A 23746-nucleotide genomic window follows, 5' to 3' on the forward strand; every position below is an offset into this window, starting at 1 on the left:
ACCGTAGGCATCGGTGGTGGTGGAGGAGTAATTTCCCGGAGGGCTGAGTCGGAAGGCGACGGGAAATCCCTGCGAGCCCGTGGACGAGAAGGGCCTGCCTCGTCATCGTGCCTACCACGACGCCCTAGAACTGAGGCACGTGGTGGAGGGTCATGTGGCAAGGCCATCGGGGGCAGCAGCGGGTGTCTCAGCAGGCAGAGGCGTCCCTACCTGCACGTAGTCTCCTGGGAGGATGTAGGGCCCTAGAGCGGCGCTGCCCCACAAGGTGAAACAGGCCTGGAGCTCCGCAATGAAACTAGGGAAGTCTCCCACGAGGTCGTGGTAATCCTCCCGGCGAAAGATGTAGTGGGCAGAGATCTGCCCAGCCCATCCCTGCCACTCGGGAGGTAACAACAAGATCAACATCAGGATGCCGTCATACCCTGACACTCCGTATGCACTTGCCTCGACCCAATGTCTGTGAAAACCCGAGAGGAACTGTCCGAGATTATCCCCGTGACATGGGACATAAGTGCGGTAGGACCGCTCGACCTCCTCTGGACTAGCCCATGGGGGCAATGGTCGTCGTCGAGTAAAGACAGTCCTCGCCATCTAACAAAAAAGTTCTATCGTCAACTCAAAGTAAAACGTGACAAGTAACCTAAAACGACGACCATTGCCCCCATAGGCTAGTCCAGAGGAGGTCGAGCGGTCCTACCGCACTTATGCCCCATGTCACGGGGATAACCTCGGACAGTTCCTCTCGGGTTTTCACAGACACTGGGTCGAGGCAAGTGCATACGGAGTGTCAGGGTATGACGGCATCCTGAGGTTGATCTTGTTGTTACCTCCCGAGTGGCAGGGATGGGCTGGGCAGATCTCTGCCCACTACATCTTTCGCCGGGAGGATTACCACGACCTCGTGGGAGACTTCCCTAGTTTCATTGCGGAGCTCCAGACCTGTTTCACCTTGTGGGGCAGCGCCGCTCTAGGGCCCTACATCCTCCCAGGAGACTACGTGCAGGTAGGGACGCCTCTGCCTGCTGAGACACCCGCTGCTGCCCCCGATGGCCTTGCCACATGACCCTCCACCACGTGCCTCAGTTCTAGGGCGCCGTGGTAGGCACGATGACGAGGCAGGCCCTTCTCGTCCACGGGCTCGCAGGGATTTCCAGTCGCCTCCCGACTCAGCCCTCCGGGAAACTACTCCTCCACCACCACCGATGCCTACGGTAGACGCAAGGCTCGCGGCTGCCATGGCCAACGCTGACAGGGTCATGGCCAACATGAGGGAGTTCCTAGATAGGGGCAAGGCCCCTATGCAGGAGGATGATGGTACAGCGCCACATGGCGCGATGAGGAGGATTACTCGCCCCGAGCCGTTGCCACCTCCAGCCCCGACCGAGCCTCGTGCCACGGCCAGGATCTGCACTAGGGACGATCCGATCCGTGAGATTGCGGACGACATCTTCCGCACAGCCCAAATCATGCGGGAGACGGGTGAAGGTCAGGGAGAGACCCCGTCGCCCAGCGAGGAGGAGGAGGAGGATCCCGAGGAGGATCCGATTATTTACCTCTTGGCGTCACCGAGGAGCAGCCGTACCGCGACTCAGGGTTCGCAGATCTAATAGTTTTAGCTTATGGATGTATTCCGAAAACGATGATTCGTTCCGATGTTTTTTTTTTTTGTAACCCTATGACTATATTCTTATTTTGATGTCGTTAGCCAACGATAGTACGGAAACATTTTGATTAATGATGTAAAAGTCCTCGATGAGGCAAATTTTCCCATGATATGAAGTGATCAAAGTGGTCATTTACTAGGTTGTCGAGCTTTAATTGCTTAGATGATTGAAATTTTTGGAGTTGATGAGTTATTTTGACAAGCAGCTCTTTATTAATTGCCTTAAAGACTCCCGTATAGAATGTGTTAAAAAGGGGTGTTTCGTATTTCGCAGAATGCCGCCTAAACGAGGTCGCACCGCTAGGAGAAATGTTAACAACGATAGAAATCGAGATGATATACCTGAGGAACCACGAAACGATAGGGAACCTACCCCACCCCCTCCACCCCCTGCAAGGAGGATTGAGGAACTCTTTCTTCGACAAAATCCGCCCACGTTTAATGGAATGGGCGACCCAACTGAAGCTGAGGCTTGGGTACGCGCCTTGGAGCGCATTTTCACCTTTCTACACTGCACAGAAGAGGAGCGACTCTCGTGCGTGTCTTTTCAACTAGCCGGATCGGCTGACTTTTGGTGGGAAGCCCGCCGAAAGACTCTGACTCTCGAGCAATGGGCAGCTTACACTTGGGAAGACTTTAAGACTGGGTTATACGATAAGTATATTCCCAAAAGCTACAGGAAGAAGAAGGAGGCTGAGTTCTATAGCCTGAAACAAGGAAAGAAGACAGTGACAGAGAGTTCTGCGATCTATCACGTTATGCTCCACAGCAGATGGATACTAATGAGAAAATGGCGGAGAAATTTTGTGTCAATCAGAATCTGATGATGCTTCAGATATAGGATTGAGCTTTGTTACCATATCAGACAGCATCTCTCCTATGTCTTCTACATCATCTCTTCCAAAACCCCAACTTCCGAGTATCTCTGTCCCCAGCGCCCCTCGTGCAATCCCCAACTTCCGAAGATTTTGCAGCCGATTCTCCAAAAATGGCAAAATGGCAATGCTGGATCGTAGTCTTGCTGCCATTGGGACAGACTGGACTTCAAGCGACCCTCTCGATGATGATGACGATGATGAATCCGAGAGGGGCGTATCAGAAAGTTCACCGCATCCGCCAACAAGTTTTCCGAATATTGAAGGATAAGGCAATGGTATGGGGAGAGGGCATTGAGCTACTGAGAGATGAGAGAACTTAGGTCTTCTTACTGCATTCATATAAGCAACCTGCACTGCTTCCTTTACTTCAAAAACTGAAGCCCTTTTCGATCCTGAGATTAATGGTAGTAAGCAAAACAATAATTTAGTGTTAATGTTCCAATGAGTGAGAACTAAAACAGATAATCAGTGACATTTTTCTACTACACAGATCAAATCAGCTACGAAGATCTGAAAGACTAACACCGTTATAGGGGTTTAGCATATCGATGATAAAAATGTCGATTATCTTCCGAATTTATCAACACCGTCCCATTTACATGCTAAAGGCGTACTCAAACTGTAAATATTATTTTCATTAACAACAAATAATCTTTACAACATCTCCATCTTATAATCACACACAAAATGACATATTTGTCTCGTTTTGTGAATATGACTGTAAGGATAAAGTAGAGTCTTTGCATGATTATTGGATGATGTCAACTTTTATAATTCATTTAACATACGAATGTATGCAATTCTCAGATTAATGCAAACTCAAGATGATATGATAGGATTATTTTATACATTAAGAGCATTTTTTTTAGTTCATGGTGTTCACCTTCAATAAAACTAGGCTCCACAATGTACAAGGCATAATAAATTTATGACTCCGGTATGAAACTGAGAGAAGATATGTCGCCAACGACAGCTACATAAAATGCTTGTCGATGATTTAAAAGAAAATTAACAAACGAGGGAAAAATGGGTCCCAATCTCTCAACATTACCTGATGCAAAGGCTCCATGAATGATCATAGACTCCAAAGCATGCATGTCTTCGACATCTTCAGCTGTTTCTGGGGTCAGTGGCTGCAAAGTTTCCAACAGAGATTGCTGGAACCCGGTACCTAGTTTACATGATTTGATATTTCATATACAACAGCAGATTAATGCCAATGTATGGGTAAGGTAGAAACCAGAATATAGTACCTGCCAATGCAGGAGCTGGCATAGAAGCATCCAAAACGGCAACCATATTCTGCCGAGCCTGTCCAGTTAAAATCTGTACAAGGTCATTTATAGTCACTGCACCAGACGTCGAGCTGAATTGTGCACTGGGCCCATGTGGCTCCATTCTGAAAGGGAGACTGATAGAATGTAGTGCAGATGCATAAACGGCACTGGTGTGGTAAGGTTTTCGATCTTCCAAATAAAGGTACTTGGAAATTTTACCTTTGTAATGGAAAAAGATCATATGCAATTAGAAAATGCAACAATCATAATCCAGAGGGCATGTTATGAGATACACATTATAGAAGAGATGTTAAAAATTACACAAGTTACAGCCAAATGGACGAGATAAGATTTAGATTATTAATAGAAAAGGATCTGCATTAATGTTTTACTTTATACTTATCTCATTTATCTTCAATCTGCAGATACTACAATTCAATAAAGACAATCACCAAACCGATAAAGGCAAGCCTCTCAAGATGATTGCATGCTTACTTGTACTCAGGGATGGCAAACCAAGGGGTACTATCAATTTACAGAGAGCTGATTGCTTTGCAAATGAAACTGCATTATGAAGTTCACGGGTTATTGTCAGCTTGCGGCTGCTCGGATCCAGGCACGAGTCAGGACTGCGAATAGAGTACAGTAGCACTGGAATGTTTGGGTAATCATCTGCCATACTTTCTAAAACCTCCCCTGCTACACCAGAGAATCCTCCGGAGTCATCAACAATAAATTGAATTCCCTGTAAAAATAATGTGAAACAGAAATTTCAACAGCCATAGAAAGCAGGCATGACATTAGTACAAAATTACACTGGTCGTACAACGAGCCTCTACTATTGCCCATTGATTGTCTAAAAACACTCAATGAAGACCTTAAAAGGGTTGAAGTAGCAAATATTTGGTAATCCTTCTATCAACGATTATCCCAGTTGAATCTAAGAGATAAGTGTATTTGTTTCAACTTTTGGCGAACTCAGAAAAATCTTGAATATTGTGAAGAAAAACCAGAAGGTTGAAATTCCAGCTACCAGACATATTCCTAGAAAAAGGAAAAGGTAACTAGACATATAGCAGCAGCACTACCTGAGGATGGTCACACTCTTCAAGAAAAAAACGAAGCCTCTCATTAACTTGTTCAGCATGCAGACTGCCAGAAAACGCCTCTCTCCCAATCCCATAATTGTTGAAATCTTTAATGTCTGTCCATAATCCACATATTTCATACAGACTTTGTGGGTGATAATGAACTTTTGAGAAGTCCGTCCAATAATGAACTTCATTCTCTAGACATTCAACAATGTCCTTATCTTGAACTTCAGCACGAGCCTCATTTTGTGCATTGTCATAAGCTCTCGACCTATCCACATTTGTATTCTCTTCCCAGTCCAAGCTTTGCAAGAACAAGTTCTTCTGTAAGGGTTGAGATGTTTGAGTTGTTACAGGACCTGTCCTAAATACATTGTCTGAAGCTATTTACTATATAAGCACATAAAACAAGACAATAGATAATATATAAAAGTTTACATATATAATTACTCTCTAAAACTATTACATGCAGTTTGTATCTTGTATCTTAATTCAAAGCAAATTATGATGGAACTTGAAAGGAAAATAAAGTCTCACCATGTTAAACTATCATCTTGGGTTTCTTGAATCTCTTTGTACAAGGTTCCACGTGAACTCATTGATCCTAGGGATCCTGTTGAGTCAAAAGGCATGCATCAGTATCATATGAAAATGTGGAGCACACTGGAAAGAGAAAAATGACAAAAAGTGCATTGTTTAAAAGAACATGTTTTTCGGGGAAACTCCTGTACTATATTTAATTACAGCAATGAGCCTTAAAATTTGCAGATTGATGATAAAGGAAAAGTAGAACACACCAAATTTTCAGGAGTTCTTGAAAGTGCCAGTTTAAGAATGACGCGCGTGAATTAGGTTGCACCCCTTATACAATTTTTAAAACGAATAAATTATTTCCTCAGCACAAAATCCATTCCAAGATAAAATCCTTCAGCAGCTACAGCCAGAAGTGCTGAACGAACCACAAGAACAACGAGCTTCGAGTAATAATTCAGAATGACATAAATACCTTGAAGGCCCACCGACACCAGCCGAGGGGTGTAAGTGAGAATGCCCTGGACAAGAAAGACACAGCAAAAGATTAAGATTGTCACAACTCAACAACAAATGTACTAAACCTACAGCACACACTAGTTTCAGATAAAGCAACGGAAGCTGGAACTGTACAGCAAGGGTTTGATTGGAAATAAGATCAACCTGCTGAGTTTCACCAGCACGGTAAAGGACATCCATGTTGAGGCCGTGGCTTTTGAATATCTCATCACTCTCAGCGCTCTCGGCTAGTCCAAGCAACTCGTCCTTTCACAAACGAAGCAAAGTATCATTTTGCCATTGAAATTGCAATTATATAAGGCTTAATTACTAATAATTCTAACAAGACTCTGTTTCAATAGATTTAATGCGTCGAGCACATAGTGTAACACTAATACTAAAGAATATCTTCTGAGTTCGTATAAGCATAAACAAGTAGGATAGAGTTCTCGTGAACATTCAAAGCTATTTGAAGCTTTCTTTGGGAAAAAAAAATGGTACCTGGAAATTCCAGAAGTGAGAGCCCACAAAATTTGCATAGTTCCCAACTTGGATAGTAACGATTTCCCTCATAATGATGGAAAGTAAAAGGAGGGGAATTTCAAGTGAGAGAGAAGAAACGGGAGAAATTGCGAGGGAGAGGAGAGGGGGGCTGAGTGAGAGAAGACAGGAGGCACCTGTAAACCCCGTTATCTTGGAGTCAATCCACAAATAGTTCTCCACTTTCCCTAGCTTTGGAAGCACCTGCAAACCCCATGAAATATGTTTATAGGTAATGTGAACAGTAGTTCAGGTAATGCAGTTTGATTAACCGACACTCTGTACATTTTAACCATGAAATTATATAAAGAAGATAGAACTATTGAGATATGAGATTTCTCACTTTTATATATACATGTACTATGTGTTGGTGAATATATCTCTTCTCTCCATATATATAATTTCAATATTCAGCCTATCTACTTCAATAAGAACTTCGAAATTCGGAGAAAATTATTTACAAAACATTGAAACCAGAATAAAATGTGGAAGGAAAAAAAAAACAAACTCATCTCACCAAATATCCCATCTCATCTTTGCTACCCACTTTTACTATTGAAAAACAATACACATCAATTAATAGTTATAACAAGTCCAAACTTTTACTATTCAAAACAAATTGTTGGTGAGGCATCGATAGTGCAATGTAATCCCACAAAGATAAAACCAAAAACTTCACATGCGACATCCACTTATTGCTGCTTTTCTTTGTGGGATTCTTCAAAATCCAATAAAATCTATCAACTACTTCCGATTCGAGCTACCAATAATACCTCCAAAATCAAACATGAATGTTTATGCATATACAAAAACAACAAATCTTAATTGGAAAACACAGAACAAAACTCAAAATCACAACCTAAAAACATAGGAATAAAAAATAATACATACTGGGGGAGATATAAGTTACGTCCGACGTTGGTGACTTACCGGACAAGAGAGGCAGCGGCGGAAATGGAGAAGGCGGCGAGGGCGGAGCGAGGCGTTTTTTTATATGGATGCGGAGGATCTCGACATCAAAGAAGAGCTCGTCGGCGGAGGAGGAGGAGGCGCCGCGCCGCCGGTGACTGGGGTCGCGCCGCCGTGGCCGTGAGAATCGAGAGTCGACGTGGGAACGACTGGGAGTGGGAGGGAGGGGTGGGTCAGTCTGTGGGTGTAGCGGCGCAGAAATTCTGAAATGAGTGAAAATTTAAAATGCCCTGCTGTTAAGGGTGTAATCGAACCGAGCCGAATCGAATAGTGGTGTGCTCAAGTTTGATTTGTCGAATCGAATCCCAAACTTTACTTATCGAATACTTTTAGGCTCACGAGCAGTTCACGAGCCCAATCGAGCCTATACAAACTTTCTAAATTTATATTTATATTCAAAATATTGATTATTTTATTTTAAAAATAAATTATTTTATTCAAAATAATAAATATAATATAATTATTTTCTTATAACTAATAAAATTAATTAGAGATTTAATACAATTATTATTAATTTTAATGGATAAATATAAATTGTATCTACTAATAATTTATATTTTTCAAGCTGAATCACTTGACGAACATGTTCACGAGCTAACGAGCCGAATACTACTAAGCTCAAGTTTGGTTTGTTTATTTATCGAGCTTCTCTAAACGAATTTGAATGAGCTTTTTTCGAGCCGAGCTCTGAATAGTTTGCGAGCGGCTTGGTTTGTTTACATCCCTGCTTAAGTTTTTTAGTAAAAATGCTCTATTTTCTAAACATAAGCATTCTATGCCCTATTTTTTAAATACCATTTGATTTAATAGGTTTGTTTGGTTTTATGTGAAAGTCTTACACATTTGACTGATTTGACAGTTATCGGTCATAAAAGTCAACGATTTGACAGCTATCAGTCAAGAATACATGTGACCGGTGGGTGGCTAGATCATTGTATCCGCCCGAGCAGACACATGATTTCATCGATCGGACACATGATCTGGGTAGGGATGGCAATCTACCCGCGGGTAACGGATATCCGCGAAAATCCAAACCTATTAGGGTGGGTTTGAGAGGCATTTGATATCCACGGATAATTTCGTGGTTACAATTCACTATCTATTTAGTTCGTGGGTATGGGTTTGGATACTTACTATCCATACCCGCGAAACCCGATTACCCGCGAAAAATACCCGTCATATATCCGTGAAATACCCACAAAATATATTTAAAATATGGACTTTAGATTTACATATTAGATATGGGCCACCACATTTTAGATTTAAAATATATTTGAATTATGTTATTTGTGTTGATTTTTTTTTGTATTAAATTTGTTATAAATTTATATTTAAATTCTATTTCGCGGGTATTCGACGGATAGCGGATGAAGGATACCCGCCGGATAGCGGGTTCGCGGATACCCAACGGGTAGCGGGTATCCGCGGATGGCGGGTTTGGATACCATTTGATATTCATGGATAGTTTTGTGGTTAAAAACCATTATTCATTTAGTTCGTGGGTATGGGTATGGATAGTCACTATTCGTACCCGTCGTACCCGATTGCCATCCCTAGATCTGGGTATATACTCTTGACTGATAGCTGTCAAATCGTTGACGTTTATGACTGATGGTTGTCAAATCGGTCAATTGTATAAGACTTTCACAAAAAATCAAGCAAACCCATCCACATCAAAGGGTAAAATAGGTATTTCATATAATTAGGGCATAGAATGCTTTATTTTATAACTTATGACATTTTTACTATCAAACTTAAGGATGTGGCATTTTTGCCTATTAACACCCAAAACTTTTGGATTGAGATTCTATAGGATTTTAAAGGACTTTAAAAAGTCCATGGATTTTAAAGAACTTTCAAAATTCATAGACTTTGCGTGGAGTCGCGTGGAGTTTAGAGGAATCCATCGAAATCTTAAGTTTGAAGCTCGGATTTCGTCCTTTGTATTTTTTTTTGACAAATTCATCAGAATCCATGAATTATTAAAATGCATGAAATGTTGAATACCACCTGATTTGAAAAGACTTTAAAAAATCTGGTTTGAATACCTCTGAATTTTAAAAGACTTTAAAAATTTTGGATTGAATACCTCTGAATTTTAAAGGATTTTTAAAAGTCTGGATTGAATACACCCAACTTTGAAATCCTTTAAAATCCTACAGAATCTCAATCCAATACACCCTCTTAAAGGCAAACTTTTAGAATAAATATTTAATAAAAATAATAATACTCCCTCCGTCCACGAAATGAGTACCCATTTGTGGACGGCACGGGTTTTAAGAAATGTATTGAGTGTAGTGTGAATAGAATGGAGGTCCCACCTTTTTGAGTGTATTAATTAAAGTGTTGTGTGGGGTACACTTGCCAAAAAGGGAAATGGGTACTCATTTCGTGGACGGACGAAAATGGAAATATGGGTACTCATTTCGTGGACGGAGGGAGTATTAATTCTATCAGGTTACACGAACCCGACACGAAATTATCAGGTCCTTATCAGGTCGACACGATAAGGACACGAACCTTATTAGGCGTGCCACTAACCTATTAATTTCGTGCGGTTTCATATCGTGCTTTTGTGTCGTGCCGAAAATTGCCAACCCTACTTGAGTTGATGATGTGCTGCTGCTAACTGAGTAAGCTTTTTTTCAAAAAAATTAATAAAATACATAATTGAATAATTTTATTTTTAATATCAATCTTTTTTAATTTCAACATTTTAATGGATATGCATTAAGTAAAATTAGCTTAAATAATACTTTATCCTCCGGCAATCAAACATCTTTTTTTCTTTTATTTTGATCCGTCCCTAAAGCATATTTATAATCTATTTTTGGAAACAATTCCACTAACTATTACTCTTGCAATTTTCACATATTATGAAACTCAGTTCTTTACTCATCAAATACACAACTAACTTTTATTTCATTAGCAAGATATTTGAGGGAAGTAGGGAGTAAACATTATTAAGAATGTTGATATATTTAAAAATTTCAATCTATTAAAATAAATAAAAAAATATTTTTCCTACTTTTATCAATCAAGTTAACCCTCAAAATAAAAGTTGATATGTATTTCATGCATAATTTTACTCACATAAATGCATACATATTAACACAAATATGCATAACATTGTACACAAAAATGTATGCATTTTATTCATGGTTCAGAAAGGAGAAATGGGGAGAGAGGTACCTGATCGGTCGCATAATATAATGCATTTTTATGTATAATATTATGCATTTTTGTGTGTAAAGTTATGCATGAAAAACATGTTAATTTTAAAACAAATAAAAAAGACATAAAAAAGGCATTTTTTAAAAAATATCTGATTTTATTTCAATTTTTACCCCTAAGTGTATTTTATTTTAGAAGTCCTCTATCACATATCATATTCTTAGTGCGTGGACTAACCAACTATGGCGTATGGGAAATCAGTTTTTCACATGATCAGAAATAGTTTAACCAAATTGCACCACTTACATAAATTAATTAATTCCAAAACATGCAAGTTTTTTGGTTAAACTTTATTTTATGTATAGGCATATATGGATTGATAGATGGATCGGAGTGGTAATTTCATATACTACTATAAAATAACGCTATTATGAATTCGCATATTGGACCACAAATTTATTTAGTAAAGTAGTAATTAATTCAACATTTTAAATTTTCATATGATTTTATACAATAAATATCTAAAGTTATTTGAAACATTCCCAATAAATAGATATTAGAGGCAACACTAATCTATTCTAGCTAAAAGCATATAATAATTGGAAACTATAATTATGTAGATAAAAATGTGAAAATAGTACTAATTTTAAATTTAATACCCTTATACAATTTTTTTTGTGTAAATTCATGTAGCAGTATTAGTTACATCATTACACGAATTTTAATTACGCAAAAAATTTGTGTAAATATGTAACGGCATAATAATAAAAGATAGCTCCTATTCATATGCAATCATGATAATAAAAGATGAATATAATATCTTTTTGCTATACGAAAAAGGCTAGAATTGGAATATTATGTGTTTAAGGATAACAATTAATATATGAAGATGTTCAAATAAAAACCACTATATAAAATGAAAACAGAAAGTCATTCTTCGCCCTTCGATTATCAAAGTCTACGATTGTAACAGCCCGACTTCCCAAGGCAAAAGGAAATAAGAAAAATAATAGAAAGTCTTAATCAACTAGAATAAACTTGACAATCTACCCATTAAATTGGGTATTCATATTCCAAAGAGATAAAATGATGTCACACCCCAATTTCTAAAGGAATAACTATAACTGAGGTGCAACTAAATCATTGAAATGAACAAGGGAAAAACCTTGTAAAATACGAATAATGGGATGATAAATCGGGCTTCGCCCCTTTGGATGAAGAAAGACAGATATCGAAACGATACTAATCCATCGACAAACATTACAACTTCAGGATCACAAGTTTAGTTTCATGCTTCGGATAACCAACTTTCATTAGTCGAAATACTTGAGAGTCAAGAGTCTAAGCTCATCAAAAGATATCATTTAGAGTCATAACATAAAAGTCTTAAGTCAAGGAAACGAAAGACAAATAAAGGCTATTACTACAGCGGAAGTCAAAACACGGAGTTGAACCCTAACCTCAGCTCTCCCCGTCAACACCAACCATCAACCTGAAAAATATTTGAAAATATTTGGGCTAAGTACTAATGTACTTAGTGGGCTGCAACTTTTAAAACATTTCACAAATTCGTAAGAGCAGTTTATCCAATCATTCATGACATAACTTAGAAGGTTTTAAAACAAAAAGAACTTCTAAGCATGTTAAAGTACTTCATTTTATTAGCGCGCTATTGTCACACTCTGTTCTGTTACTCGCTGTGATCCCGGACCTTTTAGCCACCGACGGATCCCTCATTCCCATGATACTTGCCCTGAGGACGTAACTCAGACAAGTTGAATTGACCTCGGGACGCTACCCAGGCAGGCCTTACATGATACATGCTCCGGAACACATCCAGCTGAGCACCCTTATAACGCCTCTTACATGAATTAGTGCCCGATGGAGATCAACCCACCGAAACAACTAACAAGTGTACACAATTCTCAAACAACGTGTTAGGTCATAAGAGAACCTCGATCGATCCATGAATTGCGAGCCTTAAACATAACAGAGCGCACAAAAACATTTATTGGATAAACAGTTTTCATTTCATGAAATATTTAGAGCTTAATAACTCAATCATACATTTGGAAAGTAAGCCCACCTGATTAGGCAATGCCTGTCGTTTATTCTTATCTCTGAATCGGAATAGCGGTGCTAATTCTCACGATCCACGAAGCCTACAAGAAATCTATACTCTTAATAGGTCTCCTGAATTTAATCTTAAATCAAGGTAAAGTGCTTAACATTCTATGATTCACTTAGCCGGGTTTTCAAAATTTAATGAATAAATAATTGAAAACTAAAATTCTTGAGTTAAGGACACCAACAATATCCTTACTAGATTTTCTTTAATAATAGGAAATATAAATAAAACCAATTAAATCATAAATACCCATATTGCAAAATCTAATGCAATTTCATGTCATGCTTAGCATATAATAAGTAATTTACTTAAAACACGCGCATAATAATAATTTAATATTATTATAAAAATTAGTCATTGAATAAATTAATTAAACTAATTAATAGTTCAATTAATTAAAATAAGACAGCCCAAATAATATTAGTAAAGGTAACCCACACTTCAATTAAATCAGGCCCAATTAAATAAAATCATAGACCTAACTTAACTAATAAGCAAGCCCAAAGGAATAAATAGAAAAATAAAAGATCTGGCCCAGCTTAAAAGCTAAAAGTCGGCCCAATGCTCAAGCCCAAACAATTAAATGAAGTAGTCCACTTGATTAAATAATAAAGCCCAAATTTTAATTATAATCTGAGCCCAATTGAAAAGAATTTGTAGCCCATAAGAGGCTCCAAATTTATTAGGGCAAGGCCCAATCTCTATCTTCTTCTTTTTAAAACACACACCCACACAAACACACACACACACACGCAGCTGCTGCTGCGCAGCAGCCACCACCCCCCCCCCCCTCGCCCTCTTCTCTCTTCCGGCGGACGGCAACAGCGCCGTTCTCTGGCCGCCGCCGCCGCCACCATCCCTGACTTCCCTCTCCCTCGCCCTTGCTCTCTCTCTCTTTCTCCCTCACCTCCCTACACGCACACTCACATACTGAAAATGTTGTCGCCTCCTCCCTCAAAATTTTCCGGCGACCGCACCACCACCATGGCCGCCGCCGCGTGCTCTGCTCCCTCGACGGCTGGAGAGCCGTCGCCGCCCCTTTCTCCCTCTGATAAACCCAGCCCCAAACTCACTGACAGCCCTCCTCTCCTTCTCTCGACTTCGGCAACCGTAGTAGCCGGTGAGGCCAGCCGCCGCCGCTCAAATTTCAGACGACGGCGCCGCCTCTCTCCTGCATTTTGTCGGACGGCCACCGCACTCCAGCCCCTATCTTCCTCGCTCTCACCGTCACCAGCCCGGCAGCAGCGGCGGAGCCGCCGTGCCACGCCTCCCTCTGTCTCACGGCCCTCTCTCTCTCACACAAAACACACACACATGCAGAGTCACCGGGGCACCCAGCCGCCGCCGGTTTCCCTTCGACGAAGCAGCAGCGATGGGCTGCCACCTCCATCTCCCTCTCTGCCTCTGAACGGAACGGCGACCGAGCCGCCGCCTCCGTGCCCTAAATCCCCAAATACCAGATGACACCCCTTCGATTCCGGCGACTGCGCAGCCATAGGCTGCCGCCGCCGAGCTCCAGATCCACGTCTGTGTCTCACTCTTTCCTCTACTCACTCCAGCCGGCGACAACAGTGGCACCGAGCCACCGCCGACCGCCGCCTCTCCTTCACCGGTGGGCTCACGCCCAGGAACCGCCGTCGACCGCCGGCAGCCACCACGGCTGCCGCCCCTCCTTACTGTCCTCGACTCAACAGCAACAACGACCAACCGACTCGACACCCCAGATTCGGAAGCAAGCTAAATCAAGCTCAAGACTATTTTTTTTTATCAACACACATCAAACATTCTTCTACCCAGCTTTTCTATCATTTATGCACATAAATGTATGCACAGATTATGTATATATATATATATATATATATGTAAAAGTTGTGTAAATGAAGCTCAGTAAATAGATGTTGCTTGTGATACATGCTTGGTCAAATTTGAAATTTCAGAATGTGAAATTAAGAATAGGTGCGTTTCTGACTTTGATTCAAGAGAGATATCATAAATGAGTAAAAGAAAGAAACCTTTGATTGGATTTGCTGCTGTGAACTGAATCTACATTAATGGAGCTTTTGTACTTGAATTTGTTTTCTTGGTATGCTGGTACGGGAAGGTAAGCAAGAAGATGGAAGGATGGAAGCATTGATTGTAGCTTGAATTAGCAGAGGAGTTGCCTTAAGCAAAGGTGTGTTGGGAAGGTGTGTTGGGAATTTGAAAGCTTCATTAGGCTGGGCGGCTAGTGGGTAGGCTGGGCGGGGCTAGTAGGTAGTCTAGGCGGCTATGAGCTAGTGAGTGCTGATTGGATAGCGAAAATCCCTCAGGATTGAAATATCAGAACTGTAATATTCGTCGGGGTTCGCTAAATAGCTCGTGTAAATGCTTGAATGCTTAATTAAAACTAAGGCCCAAAATGAACAAAAATCAAACTCCAACACACATTCATAATTAAAGTCCAACATAGACTTTAATTTAAATCTGTAAAAATCAATATTAATTATATGTAAAATATTTCACATATACACATGCTCATATTTAAATTAATATGCAATGCACAAAAATTTAAATAACTTAAATATTTACAAAAGCTTTTGAAATTTGTTTTTGTTGGAATTAAATAAATCATCATTTTTTTTTATCCGGCGTGAATCATCTTAATCTAAGCTTAAAATAAATCTAAACTTAGTAGAAATGGGCGGGATATTACATCGATAGATGCATCATCTTGCTTAATTAGTGCATCAGTTGGATTCGAAGCCTAGAGAAAGTGAATTTTTTTAGCGAATGTGTTGTTTCCTCACATTTTCACAAAAATGTAATTTTCGTTAAAACCACGTCCTACAAATATATGCATATGTATATAATTATATTTTGACAAAAAAAGTCCATTTATTCATACTAATGAAATCTAGCTATAAAAATAAAAATGCAAGACGTACAATATAATATATACATAGAAAACTGCACGAAATTGTCCAACAAAGAAAAACATAGCACATGCAAAACATAAAGGCGATGGAGTAATTATAATAAGAATATGATATATAGAACAGAGTGATTCACCCTTTAATTACATACGGAAAAACAAGAAACTGAAAACTAAAAAATGAAAACGAAAAAAACTATGGTCAATAACAATCTTAGAATGTGAGATTATACGTTGCTATTTATTAGTGCTCCACCATAGCTATAAATTTAAGTGCATGCTTAGTTGATGTAGAGGGCGAAGAAGGATAAGATGGAGGCTCCAACCAACGCGCCCATCGCCGGCAAGGCGGCGACAGCGCCGTCTGGGCTGGGTGCTGGCGAATCATGATGTTCATCTGCGCTGGCCGCGACGGCGCTGATGGAGGCAGCAGCGATAATGGTGGCGTATGCGATTTTCCTCATATCCATGGTGGCTTTTATTAGGGTTGAGAAACTTGAAAATTAAGGTGCTAATTAAAAGGGATGATGTGATGCTTACTGTATTTTTTTTTTCCTTGATTATCTTCTATGGTTGTGTGGTTACCTTTTTATAACGATTGAATGACTACTTTTGGAAATGATTTGAGCAAATTTCTATGGCACTTTTCTTTTCTTACTATTTTGGAAGGATTTTGAGCACCGGACATCCGATAGCCTCGGGGCCCAAGGTAAGTTGATAGCGGTCTCGGTGTAATTTGTGTATATTATGAATTGATCGTTGTTAGATTTAATTTGTTTAAAAAACAAACTTAGATGTAATATAAATAATCACATTCATATTATAAGGATATATTAAAAAAAACACTAAGATTAAAAAAAAGTTTGTTGACTTAAAGTACTGTTTTGCGTGGTTGGCGAATTAATTGGTTATGAATTGCAATCTATATATATATAAAAAAGTAAAATAAGCTCTATCCTACATGGCGTAATAGAATCACTCTATTTTAATTTTCGTCAATTCTCATTCATTCTTATTTTTTCTAAATTTTTAATCCACAAATTTCTATATATCTAATTTCGAACCTATCATCAACAAATTTCTATATCTAATTTCTTATGCATTAATTATATCCCAATCATATATATCTAATTTCGGCCTCATGCAGCAACGTTTGAGCTCTTATTTTATTTACTTCAACCTATCATCTTTATCTCTTTCTCTTGATTTTAATTATTATCACCCCATTCTAATTTTCTTCAATTCTCATTCATTCTTATTTATTTATATATTTCTAATCAATTTTTTTACATTATAACAAAATAAATCATATCCTACGTAGCATTGTATAATCACTTCATTCTAATTTTCCTCAATTCTCATTCATTCTTATTTATCTATAAATTTATATATATTATAGCAAAATAAATCTTATCCTACGTGGCATCGTATAATCACTTCATTCTAATTTTTCTCAATTCTAATTCATTCTTATTTATTTATATATTTCTAATCAATTTTTACATTATAGCAAAATAAATCATATCCTACGTGGCATCGTATAATCACTTCATTCTAATTTTCCTCAATTCTCATTCATTCTTATTTATTTATACATTTCTAATCAATTTTTACATTTAAAAACTATTAAATAATCATATAAATTTATAGATAAATTCTATACTATTAAATAATCATATAAAACTATTAGATAAAATCTGTACTGTTAAATAATTGTATAAAACTATTAGATAAATCCAACATATCTATTTAATTATAAATCCTACATATAGTATAGCAAAATAAATCTTATCCGACACTACTACAAAAGTTTACATACATAACAGTACATAGATAACGGTTTTTTTCAAAAACCGTTATGTATGAGCGCACTTTTAGGAATAGATAACGGTTTTTCGAAAATCCGTTATCTATGTAGTGTTGTCTAAATGCATAGATAACGGTTTGAACAAATGCGTTATGTTTTTGCGTTATCTATTAATTGCATACATAACGGTATTACAAAACCGTTACGCCACCGTTATCTATGACCATCTTTTATAACAGTTATTTATAACGCTAAAGAACCGTTATGTATAAGAGTCATTTACAACGGTTTTTGAACCGTTATGTATGAGCGTCTCTAAAAACTGTTATGTATAATTTTTTTAATATTAATTTTTTAAAATAATATTATATTATATGAGAAAATAACAAATGAATTGTTGATCCTAAAATCAGAATCTATCTACCGTCTCTCTCTCGTTCTTCCTTCTCCGGCGCATCTCTCCGTCTGCCATTTCACCCTCACCGCCTCTCTCTATGGCCTCTGATGAAATCCGGCGAGCCGCCGCTTTCAACGGCTCTATGCTCTCTCTCGCTTCTTTGTCTTCCAATGAACCCCCACCTCCAAATCTAGAACCCTAGGACTTCGACTTCTCCGCGCCGCCCTTTTCCGCCGATCTTTCCGCGCCGCCTTCTCTCCCCGTCAATATCCACGGACGCCTCCTTCTGTTCCGTCACATCTCCCCCTCTCCCGTCGCCTCTCTCTCTCTCCCACGTCCAAATTTTAAACCCTAGGTCGCCGCCCCCGCATCAGATCCTCCGCCCCGCCTTAGTGCGCGGCTGCGTCGCCCCCACCCACCTCCTCTGGCCTCGGCGCTTCTGTTGGTCCGTCCGGTGACTCCACTATTTTCCTTGAATGCCTCTATTACCCTCGGCTGCAATTCAATCTACAAATCTTAGATTTACAATCGCTGCCTTCGTTGTTATCCGTCAATACTTGTTGTCTCCACTTCACCGCATTGCGTTGCAGTTATCCACAATCAATTCGTGAAATTGAGGTAAGTTTTTTGGTCCGATTGTTTGATTTCAGTGTAGTTGAGGCTTCTTCTGAAAGTTTATTAGTTCTGAACTATGATTATCGGATAGTAGCAGACGGATTTCGTTTGTGTAATTTGGTCGAAAATCACTTCTGAACGGGTTCATTTATAGAGTCTTTACATTTGTTTTCTGATATTAGTCTTTGAGAAGTCATAGTGTGGATGCTGATAGTTGCATCTGTGAAACTGATGCATGCGTGGAAGGATTTGAGGGGTAATGTCATCTTTTATGTTCGGACCGTGTTTTGGAAGTGTTATGGCGATGCACTTTTGTGTGGTAGTTAATGCATGCATTTCAGGCCCATGTTGAAAGCATTAAGAAGACTCATCTGCGTGAATTGATGAGCGACACGAAGAGATGCCAGTCCATGATGGTGTATGATGCTTGTTTTCTCTTCATGTTTAAAATTTACAAGAAAGAGTTGATTTTGATGTAAAATGGTGTTGAATTTGGATTTTATTTCTTTGTGATGCCAGTGAGTTTGATGGGTTATTGTTGGATTACTCAAGGCAATGTGCCACTGTCGATACATTCAATAAGCTCAACAAATTAGCAGAGAGGTTCGTTAATCGTGAAACACATTCTCATACATAATTCTCCAACGGTTATTGGATTATCTCTCACATTCTCTATTGTTTGTTTGCTAGGGGATTATCTCTCACATGTTTGGTCAGAACTTTATTATTTCTTCCTTCACAAATTTTACTTACTAATGTGATCTTGATCAGTTGATCTGTTTCTACCTGGCTTGGCCTTTGTTGCTTTTTGGCCCACAAGAACTAAGATTTAATGTTATGTACGTTAGTTTATCAATGCCATGACCCCTTCATGATTGCAGTCTCGAGAGGCCGCGTCAATGGTTCCAGGGAAGACTGTTGATTTTCAGCGCAAGAAAATCAAAGGTCAGTAGCTCGTCATAGGTGTCCTCATTTAGCTAATTAGCTTCCCAGAACTTATATGAATATTATAAAAAAGTCCTAGATTGAAATGGGGGATAATTCCTTATTTTTTCTTTGCTTACCTGGCTTTGTATGCCTTTCACTCCCTCAGGAAGTCTTAGGAAGCTTGACGAGCAGCCTGAGTGGCTGAAAGGGGGCAAACTTCGAGACTATCAGCTTGAAGGTCTTAACTTTCTTGTTAACAGGTGCGGACATGGTTCGAAGTGGATTTATTCTGAACAAATTATCTTCTTAAACTTTTATCATTTGCTTTCTACTTGAGAAGCAGTGCTGATCAGTGACTCTTTTGCAGCACAGCTGGTGAAATGATACCAATGTAATTTTAGCTGATGAAATGGGTCTTGGTAAAACTGTTCAGTCAGTTTCAATGCTTGGTTTTCTGCAGGTACATAATGTTGCAAGTCAGCTTTGAAAAATTTCCAATGTTTTCATGTTTTGATAGCATTGCTGATTCATAATCATTTCTGCAGAATTCTCAGCAAATTCAAGGACCATTTCTTGTTGTTGTTCCTTTATCTACCTTGTCTAATTGGGCAAAAGAGTTTAGAAAGTGGTTGCCTGAGATGAATGTTATTATATATGTTGGAACTCGTGCTAGCCGTGAGGTGGGTTGAGATATTGTTTCTGTTACATTTTGTTTTATATTAGATTTTATGTTCTTAGGTTATTGATTTCACTCTTTGTATGCAGCTGCTCTGTATTTTTTCTGTTTTCTTAGTATGCTGATTGAAGTCTGGCTGTCTTGTCTGCTTGTGTTGAAATTCAGAATTTCAGAATTTGTGAGATTCTAATTTTTTTTTGTTAATGCTTATATGCTATTCTCCTGTTGCAATGCAGCTTACAACTGATCTTGCAATGCAGCTTACAGCTGCAATGAAGAGTATTCTTTCAACTTGTGGAAGTATCAAAATATCGTTTTCTCGTCGAACTCCCAGGACTGTGCGTAATACTCTCTTCACAATTTAGGTAATTATTTATTTGAAGCTAAATTCTTAGTCATGCTGTAATGAACAGGTATCTGAAATCATTTTGACTGTAATGAACAGATCCAAATCCACATATGGGACATCTAGCTTTAGCAGATCCAAATTCTTAGTCGTGCCACCTTTTTCTCACAAACTACTGCCACGAGCCAAAGTTAATTTGCTATGTGCTACCTTTTCTCAATTGGAAACTTTTTCCAATCCTAATCTTTTAAAGACATCTATAGTTGCAAGTAGATGACCTTTCTTTCTACTTGTGGTATTAGCTACTTGAATGAGAAGTGAATTTTACTGTATCTGTTCGGTTATAGTAAAGAGCTGCATATATATACATTTATTTATTTGTGTGTGAGTATTGTGAGAAATTGTACAGAACCGTGTTATAGTGTGTTGATACTATTCCTCACTAATTAACTTAGTAATTCTTTTGATATATGTTATTACTTAATCCATAGTACTTTGATGGTTGCTTTTCTCTTATTTCACATATTTTATTTGGATTATTTTTCTATTGGCAGGTTGAGCTTGTGTGTCGGGTTCTCTCCTAAGTTAGTTGCTGCAAATTCATCATAGCAGGTCAACTAGTTCATGAGGACTTGGTGCTAGAACACATAATATGATAGATTTTTGTTTTAGCTATAAGATAGTTGGTACTTTCAATTTTGAATCGAAATATGCAATGATCATATGTACTTGATACTTGGTTCATTTGGATGGTAATGTATGAATATTTTGGATGATATATAATATTGTTATTGGTGATTTTATCATTTTGTTGTTTTAAAGTTATTTATTTATTTCTTGAGATAAATAACATAAAAATCGAGAAAAAAATATTAAATATGCTAGTTGTAGTTGGAATACATAACAGTATAAAAAGTACAAAAAAATCGTTATGTATTTCTATCAAAGATAACGGTAAAAACCGTTATAAAAAGTAAAAAAAACTGTTAACTATGATAGAAAAAAAACAAAAAAAATACAAAACATAACGGAAAAATCCTCATACATAACGGTAATAAATCGTTATGTATAAGCATTATAGATAACGGTTTCATACCGTTATGTATAGAAAAAAAACTGTTAACTATGATAGGAAAAAAAACAAAAAAATACAAAACATAACGGAAAAATCCTCATACATAACGGTATAAACCGTTATGTATAATCATTATAGATAACGGTTTCATACCGTTATGTATGAGCGTCTCGTACCGTTATCTATTCTCACATACATAACGGTTTTTTAACCGTTGTCTATGATACGTATCATAGATAACACCACTATACACAACAGTTTTTTTGCTCATAGATAACGGATAAAATCCATTATCTATGAGCGTTTTTCTAGTAGTGCGACGTGGCATCGTATAATCACTTCATTCTAATTTTCCTCAATTCTCATTCACTTGAAAATTTTAACTTAATAAAATGATGGCATCCAGAATATGAATCCTTATACCCACTTAATTGAGATTGTTCCAAGTGTGACTAAAACTTAAATAAAGTATACCAATAAATTAATCCACGAAAGGCAATCAATTCAAATGTCAATTCATTTTTTAGAAAATATATTCTTCAACTAAATGTTATAAATAAATAAAATACATGCCTATGCCCAATCTATCTATCTATATATATAATAGCAAAATAAATCATCTCCTACGTGGCGCCGTATAATCACTCTATTTTAATTTTCTTCAATTTTCATTCATTCTTATTTTTTTCTAAATTTTTAATCAATTTTCATATTTAAAAAAGATTTATATTTGTATTTTATTTTATCATATAATATTAGTTTAAGTTTATCACATCATACTCACAAATTAATATGTATATATATAATACATTTATATATAGATGTATTTACTTAAATAATTAACTATATATATATATATATATATATATATATATATATATGATTGAATATGATTTCAAATTTGACGATGTTGTTTAAAGTTTGAGACGAGATTATTCTCGTAACTTAATTATAGTTTCACAAATTCTAGACAAAATGATACTTACAAGTAAGTTATAATCTTCAAGCTCCATACAAGATGATGCTCAAAATTCAGATGTGGTATTTCAAACTCCAAAGAATATGATTTTCAAAATTTTGACGTTCAAATATCGTATGTGGTCTTTAGAGCTTCATATTATTATCTGTTCTTATTAGGTCCATATGAGATGATACTCAAATGACATATGTTTAATTAAATTATTTCTTATCTGTCAAATTTAAAGAATTTGAACAAACTTAATACTCCCTCCGTCCCCCAAACATCTTCATAAGAGAGGATGACACAGGTTTTAATAAAAATTAGTTATGCATTTGATAAGTGAAGAATGGGTCCCACAAAAAGTGAAATTGTAAGAGTGATAGTTAGTGAAAGTGGAGAACGAGTCCCACAAAAAGTGAAATTGTAAGAATAATAATTTGTGAAATTGTTTTAAAAAATAGGTTAGGAAGATTTGGGGACGAACCAAAATAGAAAAAAAAAAAAAAGGAAAATGTTTGAGGGACGGAGAGAGTAAATATTATCGATATACAATTAACAGTAAATGCGACACATCAATCGTAGATCGTATCATACTTCAAATTTACATATTTTTTTCTTCTAAAATATTCAATCCCACATCAACTTTTTATAAACTTCATCAAATGAATATTTATATAAAAATGTATTTCTATTATCACAACTTACATTTAATTGGCGAAAGTGATTAAGATTAATATTATTTCAAATATTGTATTACTAATTTAATTTGATCATATTAAATTAATTAAAGAAATAATTTATATATAAACTATTTCATATATTATAGTAATAAAAATAATTATAAATGATGACATAAAATAATTCCCGTCGAATTTCGACGGGTTAGACGCTAGTTCACACTAACAATAATAGATTTATCCGTTTGAAGGTAATTCACAGCTAAACATATTTTTTGTTGTGAATTATCATGTTTAAAGAATAATTCATAGTTAAAATAAACCAATTATTTTAAATTTATGTGTCCCTGCTGATACACATTTAAGCCCAATCAGGCTATTTGGGTCACATTATAGATGCCAAATTGAACTAAAATGTAGCTCAAGAACACTGAAATTTAAAAGAATTGACCTAATTCTCAAACCCAAAAAAAAAATTGACTTTTTTTTACAAACCGCTCTGAGATAGTGGCCATAAAGAATTTGGTAGTTATTAATTCACATTTCATACTTATTTTGATTCTTGTTATACTTATCAACAAATAAGAGTACAATACCTACCAAAT

At 37.3% G+C, this 23746-nt stretch overlaps 1 protein-coding gene and 1 long non-coding RNA gene across 11 annotated transcripts; one reads left to right on the forward strand and one right to left on the reverse strand.

Annotated features, from left to right (window-relative positions):
- Window positions 1-1856: 1856 nt before the first annotated feature.
- Window positions 1857-14983, reverse strand: LOC131022216 (uncharacterized). 10 transcript variants are annotated; one of them, XM_057951656.1, is made up of 11 exons: window positions 14762-14983; window positions 7409-7596; window positions 6440-6682; window positions 6104-6205; window positions 5916-5961; window positions 5447-5522; window positions 4907-5273; window positions 4314-4563; window positions 3795-4037; window positions 3593-3712; window positions 1857-2933 (listed from the first exon to the last, which is right to left on the reverse strand). In XM_057951656.1, the coding sequence occupies exons 3-11, from the start codon at window positions 6509-6511 to the stop codon at window positions 2473-2475; spliced, it is 1737 nt and encodes a 578-aa protein (XP_057807639.1). In that variant the 5' UTR covers window positions 6512-6682; window positions 7409-7596; window positions 14762-14983; the 3' UTR covers window positions 1857-2472. The 10 variants fall into 10 exon arrangements, with proteins under 10 accessions (XP_057807639.1, XP_057807641.1, XP_057807643.1 ...); XM_057951658.1 differs by lacking the exon at window positions 7409-7596; XM_057951660.1 differs by lacking the exon at window positions 14762-14983 and having other exon boundaries at window positions 6616-6682; window positions 6822-7652.
- Window positions 14984-19358: 4375 nt separating this feature from the next.
- Window positions 19359-20082, forward strand: LOC131022275 (uncharacterized). The gene is made up of 4 exons (XR_009101207.1): window positions 19359-19424; window positions 19573-19666; window positions 19779-19866; window positions 19952-20082. It is a non-coding gene; the product is annotated as an uncharacterized LOC131022275 (long non-coding RNA).
- Window positions 20083-23746: the final 3664 nt, after the last annotated feature.

Source organism: Salvia miltiorrhiza, chromosome 4 (assembly GCF_028751815.1).
Source record: "Salvia miltiorrhiza cultivar Shanhuang (shh) chromosome 4, IMPLAD_Smil_shh, whole genome shotgun sequence".
In the NCBI taxonomy this organism is placed as follows: Eukaryota; Viridiplantae; Streptophyta; class Magnoliopsida; order Lamiales; family Lamiaceae; genus Salvia; species Salvia miltiorrhiza.